Below are 14,471 nucleotides of genomic sequence, written 5' to 3'. Positions count from 1 at the left end.
GAAGTTCTCAGATATACACTAGATACGTCTCCAAAAACGTTTGATCCGGTTAACGTGGTGACGTGTCAGGTTAACTGCGACATGTTACCTTCAGGACATTTTGATCTCCATCCACGCTGGACAAAACGACGTCGTATTGGAACCAGGGACAAAACGACGTTGTTTTGGGAGGACAAATTCGTCTCCACTTGGATAGAGAATTCAAACGGTGCCGTTTTTATGTGGGGGACCTATTTGCCTTATAATAGTATTTTAGGGGACCTATTTAACCTATAATTCGTGATGTTACACTCAAGTACTTTCATTGCCCCTGTTTGTTAATATTGGAAAAACAGGTTAATGTATTTAGACCTGGTAGCATGCAAGAGCCTGATCCTCTCTCTCAATATACTCAAGTTGACAATTCTCCATCAGATGCGACAAGAAATGTCTCATGCAATCCAAAAGTATGTCCCTTGTAAGTGGCTTAATGTAAGCAGTTGAACTCTATGTGAAACATGGTGATAACAATATTGTTTATTCCAAACTCAGCTTTCTTTTAGACGTCCAAAGGAGACAGTAATTAGGACCAAGAATCCGGAGAGTGTTAGCGCTGAGACAATGGCAGCTGCAACCAGTGGCACAGTATCTAAGTTGTTCAAATTCATTCCAACACTAGAGTTGAACTAGTTTTTCAAAAAGTGATGCTTCTAAGAATTAGTGGGAAAGTTATTGTCTTAGTTATGTTACCACCTTTTGTTATGTTGGAGGAAGAAGACTTTATGTTGTTTAGAATGGTTTCGTTTAGTTTATGTTGAAGAAAATAAACATTCTTTTGATTTGATTTAGTTTGTGTTGCTATTGATGTCAAATATTTGTGTGGTTAACATGTTTGGGTTCTCAGGTTTATGTTACCATTTTGATAAATGAGCAGACCAATGTCAATGTGTTTTTAAGGTTTGCGTTGAAGTAAATATAGCTTCTTTTAACATCACGAATTATAGGTCAAATAGGTCCCCAAAGATACTATTATAAGGCAAATAGATCCCCCACATGAAAACGACGCTGTTTGAATTCTCTGTCCAAGTGGGGACGAATTTGTCCTCCCAAAAACGATGTTGTTTTGCCCCTAATTCCAATACGACGTCGTTTTGTCTAGCGTAAATGGGGACCAAAATGTCCTGGAGGTGACATGTCGCAGTTAACCTGACACGTCACCACGTTAACCGGATCAAACGGTTTTGGGGACGTATCTAATGTATATCTGAGAAGTTCAGGATCGAAATCTTAGTTAAATTTTGTGGGGGACAAAATTGTCAGATGATGAATTTTTTGGAGATCTATTTTGGGTATTACTCTTTAAAAAATTAAAATACAATTGATCTATTTTATCGATTTAATTAGAATTTATCTTTAAACGCTTCTTATTAAGTAAAAATTTTTGTATTTCTAATTAATTAAACAAAATTTGACTAATTATTTATTATACTTTATATCAATAATTTAAATTTAAAATTTAAAATTTAAAATTAAAAAAATATCGCACTCCTTTTCTTTTTGGAGCGCTTCAGCGCTCACCGTATTTTTTGGTTACTAATCTAGCTGATACCGTATTTTTACCGTATTTTACTCATCACTTCGTACGTCCATGCCTGATATATGTCATATGTGGTTTGCTACACGTTTCAAATACATGTTAGGACGCTGTGTCACAAGTTTAAGATACACGTTGATTACCATGCAGGTTGCTGAGATATATATGGTAGCATACATTGGCCATTACTATATGGCTATGCTTAGGAATATTGATGACCCCTATATTGGACTACTTTTGCAGTTAGAGATAGATAAACCGCATATTCCTTCTCCCTTAACTATAAAGGATAAAATAAATGTTGCAAAATTAATCTTTAAATATGGTTTGCCGCACCGCTACAAATTAATTTTAAAATGGACCAGTTAGTGATGAAATTCACTAAGATGGGAACATGGTGAGATTAATTACGTGCATATGGAGTGTTGCCTTTTGCGATCTCCAACCTTTTATCACTAGAATTTTAATTCTCAACTCTTCACCACCACTATTCCATTTTTGGCGATGTCGATGATGAGGCGGGTGATGATGTAGAGGGTGGCACCGATGATGAGGACAGCAAGGACGATAATAAGATTTCGTGGAAGAAGGAGAGAATGAATAGGTGGTTCATTGAATTAGTAAACTTGGAGGATAGTACTTAGCGTCATTGTCACTCATTAGAGCTAGAAATTAGGGTGGTGATAGTACTAAAGGGTTAGAGATTGGAGGTGAGATACAATTAGAGTAATAAGTTCAAACTTAGGTTAGGTTATATTAGGAAAGAATAATTTAAAAAGTTTTAAAGGATTTGAGTAGTTTTATTTATTAGAATTTATTTTTCATGGATAGAATATTTGTTTCGTTTTTTTTCTTAGTTAGATTTTATGAGTATTTTAAACATTTTGTTGATAAAAATGTTAGTTTATTCATTATTTAACTATATTTTAATTAATACCTTTTATTTAAAGACTATTCTAATAATCTTTCTTAGACTTATCACTTTAAATATTGGAATAAATTTGCTTCATATCATATGCAAATGTTAAAAATAGCTTTTAAAATTTCTTGCATAAGGTAAAAAGAATGTTTGAGGGTTGTAAGAATTTATTATTTTTTATTATTAGTTAATTATTAATATTTAAAAGTGTGAGTTAAAATATGTTGTTAGATTATTAGATTAAAGAAATTAGATTGATCACTAAAAATAATAGTTATAAATAATAAATTTTGATAATCTTTTAATATTTTTCTTAGTACATTAAAGTTTATGTCACTAACAAAAATAATTTTCTATGAACGATAAATTAATAGATTCTTGAATGATTTGATCTAAAATATTTTTAAGGTTTCAAAAAAATTTAGTCTTTAAAATAAATAATTTTTTTAAATAATTCTTGATATAAAATTATTAAATTTAAAAAAATCTTATTTTATTTTGAGTATCATTGTAGTAGTTTATTTGTTTTTCAAAATTAGAGTCAGAGATATTTTTTTTACCCATTTTGGAAATAAGGAAATGAAAGTTGTTTTCCATTCGGGGGGTTTATAGAAGGGCAAAAATGTAAATGAAGCAACACAGCTGGAGATAAAGACAAAACTACCCCCAGGCAGTGGTACTCAAGTAGATGGAAAGAGAAGGCATATACTCCCTCTCCCCTAAGGCCTTCTAAACCCATTAAGTGGTTCTAAATCATTGCCTACTTCTCCTCTTCACTACAACAAAACCCAAGCGGAACCTCTCTCTCTCTCTCTCCATTCAGAATCCTTCACTGCTTACTTACACGGATTCGAGCTTCTCTCTCTCGTCAATTTCGAAGACGCAACACGAAAAATGGCTCTGAGGCTGAACCCTAACCCTTCACAGAAGCTCTTTCTCTCTCCTTCTTCATCATCATCTTCTTCTTCTTCATCGTTCTCGCTTCCTCAAATGGCTAGCCTCAGATCTCCAAGGTTCCGCATGGCCTCCACCCTCCGCACTGGTTCCAAGTCTGTTCCTTTTTCCTTTCTCTCTTTCTCCCTTCCATTCCTCCTCGATCTGCTTTTTCCCGATTTTTAATTTCCTGAAATCAATGCCAAGCACGCTGAAAACCACGCCTGATTTTTCATTCACGTTTTTAATTTTTGTTCTTTAATGCTGTTTATTCATTTAATTACTTCTGTTGAATACTGTGTTATGTGTGTCACCGTCCAAAAAAGGTTTCAGCTACTGTTGAAGATGCTGATTCAATTTTGTGGTACCTTCTTTGAATCGGTGCTGTTTGGTTCAGGGGATTGGGATTGGGAGTGGTTCGATCGCATTCATTGATTCCTCCCCTCTTTCTTTCTGTTATTGTCATTTTTGTTTTATTTTTTTTATTATTATTTTGGGTTAGAGTGATGTAGCTGCATGTCTTTTCTTTTGGGTTGTTGAGGCTTATATACACTTATTAAGAAAGAAATCCATCATCACTATTAATAATCTCAACAACTCTTATCTCTCTCACATAAGTCACAACCCCCCTTTTTCCGTTTTTGTTACTTGTCCGCACACTTCATTGTTTGTTTGGTGGGTGAACAATGAACATGCGACTAAAACAAAATTTCAAGAAAAAGGAATACTTGTAGTTGAAGTGTTTAACAAATTAAATTTGATTCATTAGTTTAACTATTTTTTGTTGCACTTGTTTTTCCCACCACCCGTTTTCAATATTCTTGAACAAGTTTGTTGGTTTTGTTAGCCTATGTTTTTGGTCCCCATAGTTTGGAACTCATTTACTTTTCTGTTGAATTTTTTTATTGAGATGCAGTCTTTTCAATTCTTCTCCCCTTTTTCAACATAAAACTAAACTTTTATTTATATTTATATGTGGATTTAGCTAAAGAGTATCCTAATGAAAGTTGAAAGTTTTGGTTCTTTCATGCATAGAAAACTTGAAAAATTTTAATTTACATTTTCTATTCGAACTTTTTCTACTTGTGATGTCATTAAAGGGCATTTGTTAGGCTTTCTCAGTCATGCATATGAACTTAACAATCATGCATGTGTATCTTTTACTTTTCTATTTCTCCTTCTGATTTGGTACTCTGTTTTTTTCTCCTTGTTTGGGTATTGATTTTGGATCTCTTGATACTTTCTGCGTAATATTGTATGATTTTGATCAATGCTGTGAACCGATGAGTGTGAATTATCATGCATAGGTGACTTGGGACTTTTTTGAAGTTTTGGTAACTATGTTGATTATGTTGTATGAAACTGCTTTTGGGTCTTTACTGTGTCAAAGGTATTTTGCTGGCTCTTGTTGTGGTGATTTGAGTAACCTAGGCATGTGTTGGTTGCATGCTCTGCAAACCTGTTCTTGCTATGATTATTCTTTGTAATTCTCTTAACATAATAGTGGATATGGCCTTTTTTTTTCTCTTATTTTTGTTGCCGTCAATAATATGATCTTCGACAATTGATTTATTGTATTAGCATGGTAGGATCATTGTAGAATTATTAATCCGACATTCATGTGCTTTTCTTTTGTAGAGAGGTTGAAAATCTCAAGAAGCCTTTCACGCCTCCCCGAGAGGTACATGTTCAAGTAACCCACTCCATGCCACCCCAGAAGATTGAGATTTTCAAATCGTTAGAGGGTTGGGCTGAGGAGAACATTTTGACTCTCCTCAAACCTGTAGAGAAGTGCTGGCAGCCACAGGACTATTTACCAGAACCTTCAGAGGATGGATTTGAGGAGCAAGTGAGGGAACTGAGAGCAAGGGCAAAAGAGCTTCCTGATGATTACTTTGTTGTTCTGGTCGGAGACATGATCACTGAAGAAGCCCTTCCTACTTACCAGACAATGCTTAATACTCTCGACGGGGTTCGAGATGAAACAGGTGCCAGCCTTACTTCCTGGGCAGTTTGGACAAGGGCATGGACTGCGGAGGAAAATAGACATGGTGATCTTCTTAACAAGTATCTTTACTTGTCTGGCCGCGTTGACTTGAGGCAAATTGAGAAGACAATTCAGTACTTGATTGGCTCTGGAATGGTAAGATCTTATTGAATCTAGTAGTATGGTTATCTTAAGGTAGTATAGTAGATTTCTTTATGAATTTGCATAATCTTGCACCTGCTGAAAAGCCATTCAGACACTAATATATGTCACATTCTGGATTCTTCAAATACACATATACATAGGCATCTCTAAACTATTGAAGGCACACAGAGTTAAGTAATACTGTGTTCCAAAATAACTATATTGGAGAATTATTGTGTCTAGATAATCTATTATCCAGATACATTAATTTTCTAATGTATACCACTTTTTCCAAATTGACCTTTATTTAAAAAAAAAGGAGTACATTGGTTTTGAGATCTTAAAATGAATGGGTAGAACAAATTGAAATGTTTCTGAATCCATCATATAGGGCCCCTGGTACTAAGTTGCATATATAAATCATCACAATTACAATGGACAAGTTTTATTAGCCCATGCAATAGGTGCATTTCTCTTTATTTGGAAAGTTTTAATTGGTATTGATGAATAGGATCCTCGGACCGAGAACAGCCCCTACCTTGGTTTCATTTATACTTCATTTCAAGAGAGGGCCACCTTTATATCCCATGGGAACACAGCTAGGCTGGCAAAGGAACATGGGGATATGAAGTTGGCACAAATATGTGGTATGATTGCCTCAGATGAGAAACGCCACGAGACTGCATACACAAAGATAGTGGAGAAGCTGTTTGAGATCGATCCTGATGGAACTGTAATGGCTTTTGCTGACATGATGAGGAAGAAAATAGCTATGCCGGCACACTTGATGTATGATGGCCGTGATGACAACCTGTTCGAAAACTATTCTGCCGTCGCTCAGCGCATCGGAGTCTACACTGCCAAGGACTATGCTGATATCCTTGAATTTCTTGTGGGGCGGTGGAAGGTGGCAGACCTAACCGGACTCTCTGGTGAGGGAAGGAAAGCTCAGGATTATGTTTGTGGGCTGCCGCCAAGAATCCGAAGGCTGGAGGAGAGAGCTCAAGGAAGAGCCAAGGAATCCCCAAGACTTAAATTCAGTTGGATTTACGATAGGGAAGTGCAACTCTAAACAAATCAAATGGAGGAGGATCATGATATGAATCATTATGCATCATTATGCAATATCCTATTCTGAGAAAGTGTTGAATAGTGAAGAAAGCTTTCAGTTTGTCATTTCCTTAAGGGTTTAAGCAGTTTAGGAGCTGTAGTAATTAGAAACGCTATGTTTTTGGTGTGGTGTCCCTTTTTTTCTTTGTGGTAGAAGTGGTATTATTGTCTAAGTATAAAAGAAGCAAATGTTTGTCTCTGGCAATTTTGATTATAAAGAAAATTTTACTTCCCTGGTGGTTTTAAAAAAATGCCGTTATTCTCAAAGAACACAATTCAGTGGCGTACCTATGAGGTGTTACCATCCCCTTCTGTTCCTCCAATTGCGTTACTTTCATGAAGGTGGCGGAACTGTGCAACTTCAATGTTATGTTATTGTCGCCCTGTGGTCCCATGATTTTTCTATTTCTTGGTGAGCCAAGTACTAAAGTCCTATAATTTATTAGTTTGTTGAAGTCGCGCTGCATCACAATTTCTCTTATAAATAGACAACTAGGACTTGACAAGTTAATAAAGTACCAAAAAAGCAAAAACCTCAGCCATCCATTTCATGTTATGATCCCGGATGCAACTATCGTTAATTTTGGAGAAAAAATTCTAAAATTCTAAATGAGTAATTTTGGAGAAAAAATTTTAAAATTTTTGGAGAAAAAATTCTAAAATTCTAAATGAGTAATTTTGGAGAAAAAATTTTAAAATTCTAAATGAGTCCTGACAATTATTTCGATAAGGTTCCGATAAGGTTCTGATTAGTCTCTGTCAATATTTTCTCTTTGTATTAATAAGCCTACATAGCATGTTAAACAGTTGATTTATCCATTAAAAACCAACTAAGATTAACAATTTTTTTGTTAAGAATCTCGTTGTCTTTTAACGATAATTGTTAAGGCCGTTTAGTTTTTATTTTTATTTTTTATTACCTTTTTCAAATACATTAGTTAAATTTATTATGTAAAACTAAAAAATATTAGTGATTTTTAGATTGTCTTTGGTTATAAAAATTAAATAAAATATACATCGGTAATTAACGTACCACATAAGTATGTTTTGAAGAGAGATCATTGACAAAGGGTGTAACACCCTACCACACTAAGCTTTACGCTTAAGTCGTAAAACAGAGGTGGTGTGATATTACGACCTGTAAATAAAATGAGTACATATAATAGCAGAAGAATTATAATATACTAGGAGCCTTGAATAATAGAGGAAACAAAAAAACCGCGAAATAAAAGCGCAACGCTCAAGGAACGAGTTAACATGCGTGCTAAGAAAACCATAACTATCAAACATAAGATAACATAAGTAGGAATAGAGTGCCAAAGATACAAAATAACAAGCTCCTAACTCAGCCCGTGAAGTCAAGATGCACGGAGAATATTTACACATATATACATACATATCGAAAACCCAAAAGTTCATATACACAACCTGCCTCTCTATAAACCTCTAAGAGGATCAAAACGAACAAGTTATGCGAAGAGAAAACTAAGTACATATATATACATCACTGTACAACAAAACTACCCAATAACCACTCCGCTTCAAGAGTCTATATGTCTAACGTGATGCCTCTCGACCGGCATTTGAAAAACAACAACATAGTATGGAATGAGAACCGGAGGTTCTCAGTATGATAAATGTGCCACACACATAATATATAAGGTCCTGCGAATGCCAGAAGCAATCCTAGAATGCCGACACTCAGATTATAGAGCTTAAAGGATTAAACAGGAGCCATAAAAGGTAGTTTTCTAAGAATATTTAAATATAACTTAACTTAACCTTAAATCTAAGTCCCATACTACCATTCCTCCATACCTCCAACTCCATTATGCATTTTTACAGACAAATAAACAGATAAAGGCAAGCACAAGAAGGTTACAATTACTGCAGGTAACAATACACATGTAACATGGCAAGTACATCTAGGCACACCCAATTAAAGCACAAGCAAGTAGTTCAAGTAATATGCAAATGATGCATGCCTGTCCTATGGATGATGAAGCTCATCTGTCGGTTATCCAGCCAACCCGACAAGTCTGAATTGTACTTAGATTTTCTCCCAACGTGCATCCCCAAAAGTCTATGCATAAGTTTATCTCAAATAGTCAATATTGCTCAATGGCAATATTATCGGGAATTTATATAGTGCCCGGTCATACTTACGTCGTAGGGTCAACAGAGTATCGAGTTTTTAACCTGGTACACGTGGTGGCAAGCCACGTCACTTAATTCAGGGAACCTCGTATCTCAGATCATTAAATTATTCAAGCCAAATTTCATACATAATCTTTCATCAGAATATCCAGTCAAACATCATATATGACTTATCCATAACATCTCATAATCAATTCATCACTTTTCAACTTTACTTCACCTTCAAGTTATCCTCATTTCCTAGCTTCATCTGATTATCAAGTTTAACATTATTATTTATGACCAATGGAATGAAAATGGAGGTTTAGTAGTTTGAAATAGGTTTTAAAAACCTTAAAATCATGTTTGCTAGAAAAGGGTGTCACGCGTACGCGTGGAATTGCAAAAACACAGTTCGCGCGCGAGTTCCTCTTCATGCGTACGCGTAGGTGAAACCGTCATGTCACGCGTATGCGTGGACATGCTTGTTTACCCCTTACGCGCTTGCATGGACTCATTGCTTACGCATTGCCGAAAATCTAATCCATGCGTACGCGTGGCCGTACGTTCTTTGAAAAAAAACCAGAAGCAGATGCAGTAGCAAAGATAAGGAAACAAGCTGCAAAATCCTGCTAAAGGACAGTTTACAAACTTAATTTTCCAAACAACATAACTTATTCGATTTGCAACATTTTTCAACCGTTCTTCGGGTGGCATAAACATCACGAACCCAATTTTCATTTTAAAATAGGTTAGAAAGAAATTGAAGGTCCGAAAGCCAAATTATACCCCACCGAAGTTCGATCAAAAACCAACTTTTGTAAATCCATCAAAACCTCATTTTTCATTCAAACTTTCCATTCCAATCATTTTCAAACCTATTATCACCAATTCAAACTACCAACAATAATCCTCAACCAGCTCCATATCTTTTCATCAATCACCATTCAACCAAACCAAAGAATAGCCATATAATCAATAATTCAATCACATATCCTTTTAAGGATCCATCTAGCAACCAATACCATCTTACAAACAAATTACCAAACCAAACAAGCATATTCAAAAACCAATCACTAAACATTAAATACACACCAGCATTCCAACTTATCATATGGCCATCTAACCTAAGTTTTCACAGAACATTATATATTAAAAGCAAGAAACCTAAACCATACCTTAGCCGATTCCCAAGTATTATTCCAAGATAATTTTTCTAAAGAACACAGCCCTCAAAACCTCAACTAATCAACTTCCTCCAAGTTTCAATATTCACAATTTCAAGCTCCAATTATTTATTCACAACATAATACACATTTATAACACATATATATCCAATTTAATACTCAAAGCTCAAATTTAATAAAATTAAAATAGAATTATCGTATCTTCACCTTACCCAAGCTTCACAAAAGCAAGACTGAACATTTTTCTCAAGCTAATTAGATCCTAAAACATCAGAAATCAAAGAAATTCAATCTTCCCACTCAAAATTCAAAAATTGGGGAAAGAGGAGACTGAGGTGAAATAGCAAGTTACCTATGAAATTGTTCTGATAGAAACGTAGAGCTCAACGCGGTGAATGCGTGGCCGTAAACAGTGCGGCAATCGGAGCTCAGACGGAGAAGTTACGGCGTACGAAAGTTAACCTAAGGGTATTTCTCTTCTTCTCTTCCCTAGGAAGCTTGCTGCTTCGTTGAGGAAATGGGAGAAAGAAGAGCCCGTGGCTCTTTTTAATGGGCTGGTCCGGTTGGACCGACAACCCGCTTCAAGTCCGGTTCAACCAATTCGGTCTAATTTTGGACCAATTTTTTTGAAATTAGTGTCAAAATTCTCGTTTCGATGAGCTCTATCCTAATTTGATATAATATTCGCTTTTCTAATCTTCCTTATTAAAAACTAATTTACTAACTAATTATCTACTAATTAATTGGGGTTTACATTCTACCCACCTAACAAAGAATTTTGCCCTCAAAATTCATATCTAGTTACCTGAAAAGTAATGTGGATAGTCCTTTTGCATATCTGTTTTGAGCTCCCAGGTATGTTCCTCGATACCAGCTTGACTCCAAATTACTTTTACCAATGATACTTCCTTCCCGTGTAATTGTTTAATACTAGTATCATCAATTCCCACTGGAATTACTGGAAGTGTTCGATCTTCTCTTACTTGGATTGGTTCTGGTTCTAGAACATGACTTGCATCAGGAATATACTTCTAAAGCTGTGGCACATGAAATACGTCGTGCAAATTTGAAAGATACGGTGGTAAGGCAATTCTATAAGCCACTGGCCCAATTCTCATCAGGATCTCAAACGGTCCAATATAACGGGATTCAATTTCTTGGTCTTAATGGTTCTTCCCACTCCAGTGGTTAGTGTAACTTTCAAAAAGACATGTTTCCCTTCTTCGAACTCCAAAGGCTTTCGCCTCTGATCAGCATAGCTCTTTTGAAGGCTTTGGGCTATAAGCATTCGATTACGAATCTTCTTTATCTGCTCAGTCATTTCAGCTATCATCTCAGACCCTAATAAACTCCTTTCTCCAGTTTCATGCCAATATAGTGGAGACTGACATTTCCTGCCATACAAAGCTTTATATGGAGCCATTCTAATGCTTGCATGATAGCTATTATTATAAGCAAACTCTATTAATGGCATATACCTATCCCAGCTCGCCGACTGGTCTAATACACAAGCCCTTAGCATATCTTCCAAGGTCTGAATAGTTCTCTCTGACTGACCATCTGTCTGAGGGTGATACGCAGTACTCAAGCTTAACTGAGTCCCAAATGCACGCTGAAAAGCTCTCCTGAACCTTGATGTAAAACGGAGATCTCTGTCAGATATAATGGTAGAAGGCATGCCATGTAACCTGAGAATCTCTTTGATATACATTCGAGCCGATTCCTCCATTGTACAACTTATTCGGATAGGAAGGAAGTGAGCTGATTTTGTCAGTTGATCCACAACCACCCAATAGCGTCACAACTAGATCGGGTTCTAGGTAAACCTATAACAAAATCCATTGCGATACTCTCCCATTTCCATTGTGGAATCTCTAAAGGCTGAAGGGTCCCTGATGGTCTGTGATGCTCAATCTTAACCTTCTGACATGTTAAATATTTAGATACATGCAATGCCACATCATCCTTCATACCTGGCCACCAGAACATCGCTTTCAAATTTTGATACATTTTAGTACTCCCTAGATGAATTGAAAACCCGCTCATGAGCTTCCTTCAATATACTCTATCGCAGGTCTCCAATATCTGGCACTACAATCCAGTTTTTGAACCTCCACAAACCATCCTGTCCTTCTGATACTCTCCACGGTTTTTCCTGTTCAATTGCTGGTAATACCTTACGTAACGCTTTACTGTCTCGATGAGCTTTCAGAAGTTCTGATTTAAAATCACTTGAAATCATCAACTGACTCAAACACAGGATTCTAGATTCTTCTCTAACTCCCAAATACAAACCTTGAAATGCCTTCAGTAACTCTTCCTCCCATAGCATCATCCAAGCTGCATATAAAGATTTCCGACTCAAAGTGTCCGCCACAACGTTTGCTTTTCCTGGATGATAATTTAATTCAAAATCATAATCTTTCAGACACTCTATCCACCTCCTCTGACGCATATTCAACTCTTTCTGCTAAAAAAGATACTTCAAACTCTTATGGTCTGAGAAAACATGAAACTTAACGCCATAAAGATAATGCTTCCAAATCTTTAAAGCAAACACAACAGCAGCAAGTTCTAAATCGTGAGTTGGATAATTCATCTCATGCGGCCTTAACAATCTTGAGGCGTATGCTACAACATTCTGGTGCTGCATCAGAATGCAGCCCAAGCCCTTCAGCGATGCATCACAGTACACTTCAAATGGTTCACTTGGTTCAGGCAATACCAACATGGGTGCAGTAGTCAACCTGTGCTTCAATACTTGAAAACTTTCTTCACACTTTGAAGTCTAGATAAAAGGCGTATTCTTCCTAGTCAATTTAGTTAAAGGTAAAGCGAGCTGTGAAAATCCCTTAATGAATCTGCGATAATACCCCGCCAAACCTAATAAACTCCTGGTCTCTGTCACTGAAATTGGTCGCTCCCAATTCATTACTGCTTCCACCTTAGCAGGATCCACAGCTATTCCCTGCTTACTCACCACGTGGCCGAGAAACTTCACTTCACTCTTCCAGAACTCGCATTTAGATAACTTAGCATATAACTTTCTGTCTCTCAAAATTTACAGAACAATTCGCAAGTGATCAACATGCTCCTCTTCAGTCTTAGAGTAAACAAGAATATCATCAATGAAGACAATAACAAACTTGTCCAGATACAGTCGGAAAATCCTATTCATATAATCCTCGTCTCTAACCCTTATCTGATGATACTCGGATCGCAGATCAATCTTAGAAAACACACCTGCACATTGTAACTGATCCATTAGGTCATCAATTCTAGGTAACGGATATTTGTTCTTCACAGTGATCTTATTCAACTGCCGATAGTCGACACACAATCGCATACTTCCATCCTTCTTCTTTACTAGTAATATTGGTGCTCCCCATGGAGAAACACTTGGTCGGATAAAATGCTTACCATATAGATCTTTCAGCTGAGCTTTCACTTCAGCCATTTCTAAAGGTGACATCCTGTAAGGAGTAATCGAAATCGAACCAACTCCAGGCACCAACTCAATTGCAAATTCAACTTCCCAGTTAGGTGGAAATTCATTAATATCATCCGGAAACACATTTGAAAATTCACATACAATCGGAATCTGCTCTAAATTCTGATCATCACCTGATACTCCCGCAGTTAATAATATAATACTCTGACATTCAGTTCCAGAACAGTTTACTATCATAGAATTTAAATAGTAATTATTCACCACAACCGGTGCTTCTGACCCTTCCGACATAAACTGTACTGACTTTTCAGAACAATCAAACAAAACATGATTCTTAGATAACAAACCTTCTGGTTATCTCAGCGCCACCTGGCTGCAGGATACGTCGGGTTCCCTGCCACCAATACTGAGCTTCACCTTGCAACTGATAAGTTCCAAACTCAACCCATTGCTCTTCAGGAACCTACTGTGCCTGAAACGCCCTTTCTATAGCCTGAATCCAATTATCTGCATCAGTGAGATTTGAGGTTCCCCTAAAAGTCGAAGGGTGAACTTTCAGAAATGTAGCAAGTGTCATAGGACCGTCTTCATCATTATTGTTCCCATGATTACCCTGATTTATCTGGTTACCCAGCACCTCAGCTGTTGCCTGCATAACTGCAGCCATATTTTCCAGGGCAGCCATAAAGTCTACTGGATTAGTCCCTATGGGGGCAGGAGTAATGGTGCCTATCCTACCTCTAACTCGCCCACGACTCCGTCCGCAAGTCGACATCTGGTTCCTATACACACCAAACAAGTGATATTAAGTTGATCAGTCTTAATATTGCATGTCTAATGCTTTAAGTTCCAAATGCATGCTCACAAATATTTATGCCATATATATCAGTTAGATATCCTAATAGCACATAAACACATTTACAGAGAATGCACAGAAGCACAATCAGTCCATTTTCCAGCCTCTATAGGAAAGAATTGCTCTGATACCATAATGTCACACCCTACCACACTAAGCTTTACGCTTAAGTCAT

The 14,471-nt window shown here is 36.6% G+C and overlaps 1 protein-coding gene across 1 annotated transcript; it reads left to right on the top strand.

Annotated features, from left to right (window-relative positions):
- Positions 1–3,207: 3,207 nt before the first annotated feature.
- Positions 3,208–6,734, top strand: LOC107469616 (stearoyl-[acyl-carrier-protein] 9-desaturase, chloroplastic). Its single transcript, XM_016088993.3, has 3 exons — positions 3,208–3,541; positions 5,064–5,568; positions 6,068–6,734. The coding sequence occupies exons 1-3, from the start codon at positions 3,387–3,389 to the stop codon at positions 6,626–6,628; spliced, it is 1,221 nt and encodes a 406-aa protein (XP_015944479.1). The 5' UTR covers positions 3,208–3,386; the 3' UTR covers positions 6,629–6,734.
- Positions 6,735–14,471: the final 7,737 nt, after the last annotated feature.

The sequence above is a fragment of the Arachis duranensis genome, chromosome 10, assembly GCF_000817695.3.
Source record: "Arachis duranensis cultivar V14167 chromosome 10, aradu.V14167.gnm2.J7QH, whole genome shotgun sequence".
Lineage (NCBI taxonomy): Eukaryota > Viridiplantae > Streptophyta > Magnoliopsida > Fabales > Fabaceae > Arachis > Arachis duranensis.
This window is presented reverse-complemented; position numbering and strand designations above follow the sequence as displayed.

Coding starts and splice junctions, on each gene's coding strand:
- LOC107469616 (XM_016088993.3), top strand. CDS start 3,387: ATGGCTCTGAGGCTGAACCCTAACCCTTCACAGAAGCTCTTTCTCTCT. Junction 3,542..5,063: donor ACCCTCCGCACTGGTTCCAA/GTCTGTTCCTTT, acceptor TTTCTTTTGTAG/AGAGGTTGAAAATCTCAAGA. Junction 5,569..6,067: donor ACTTGATTGGCTCTGGAATG/GTAAGATCTTAT, acceptor ATTGATGAATAG/GATCCTCGGACCGAGAACAG.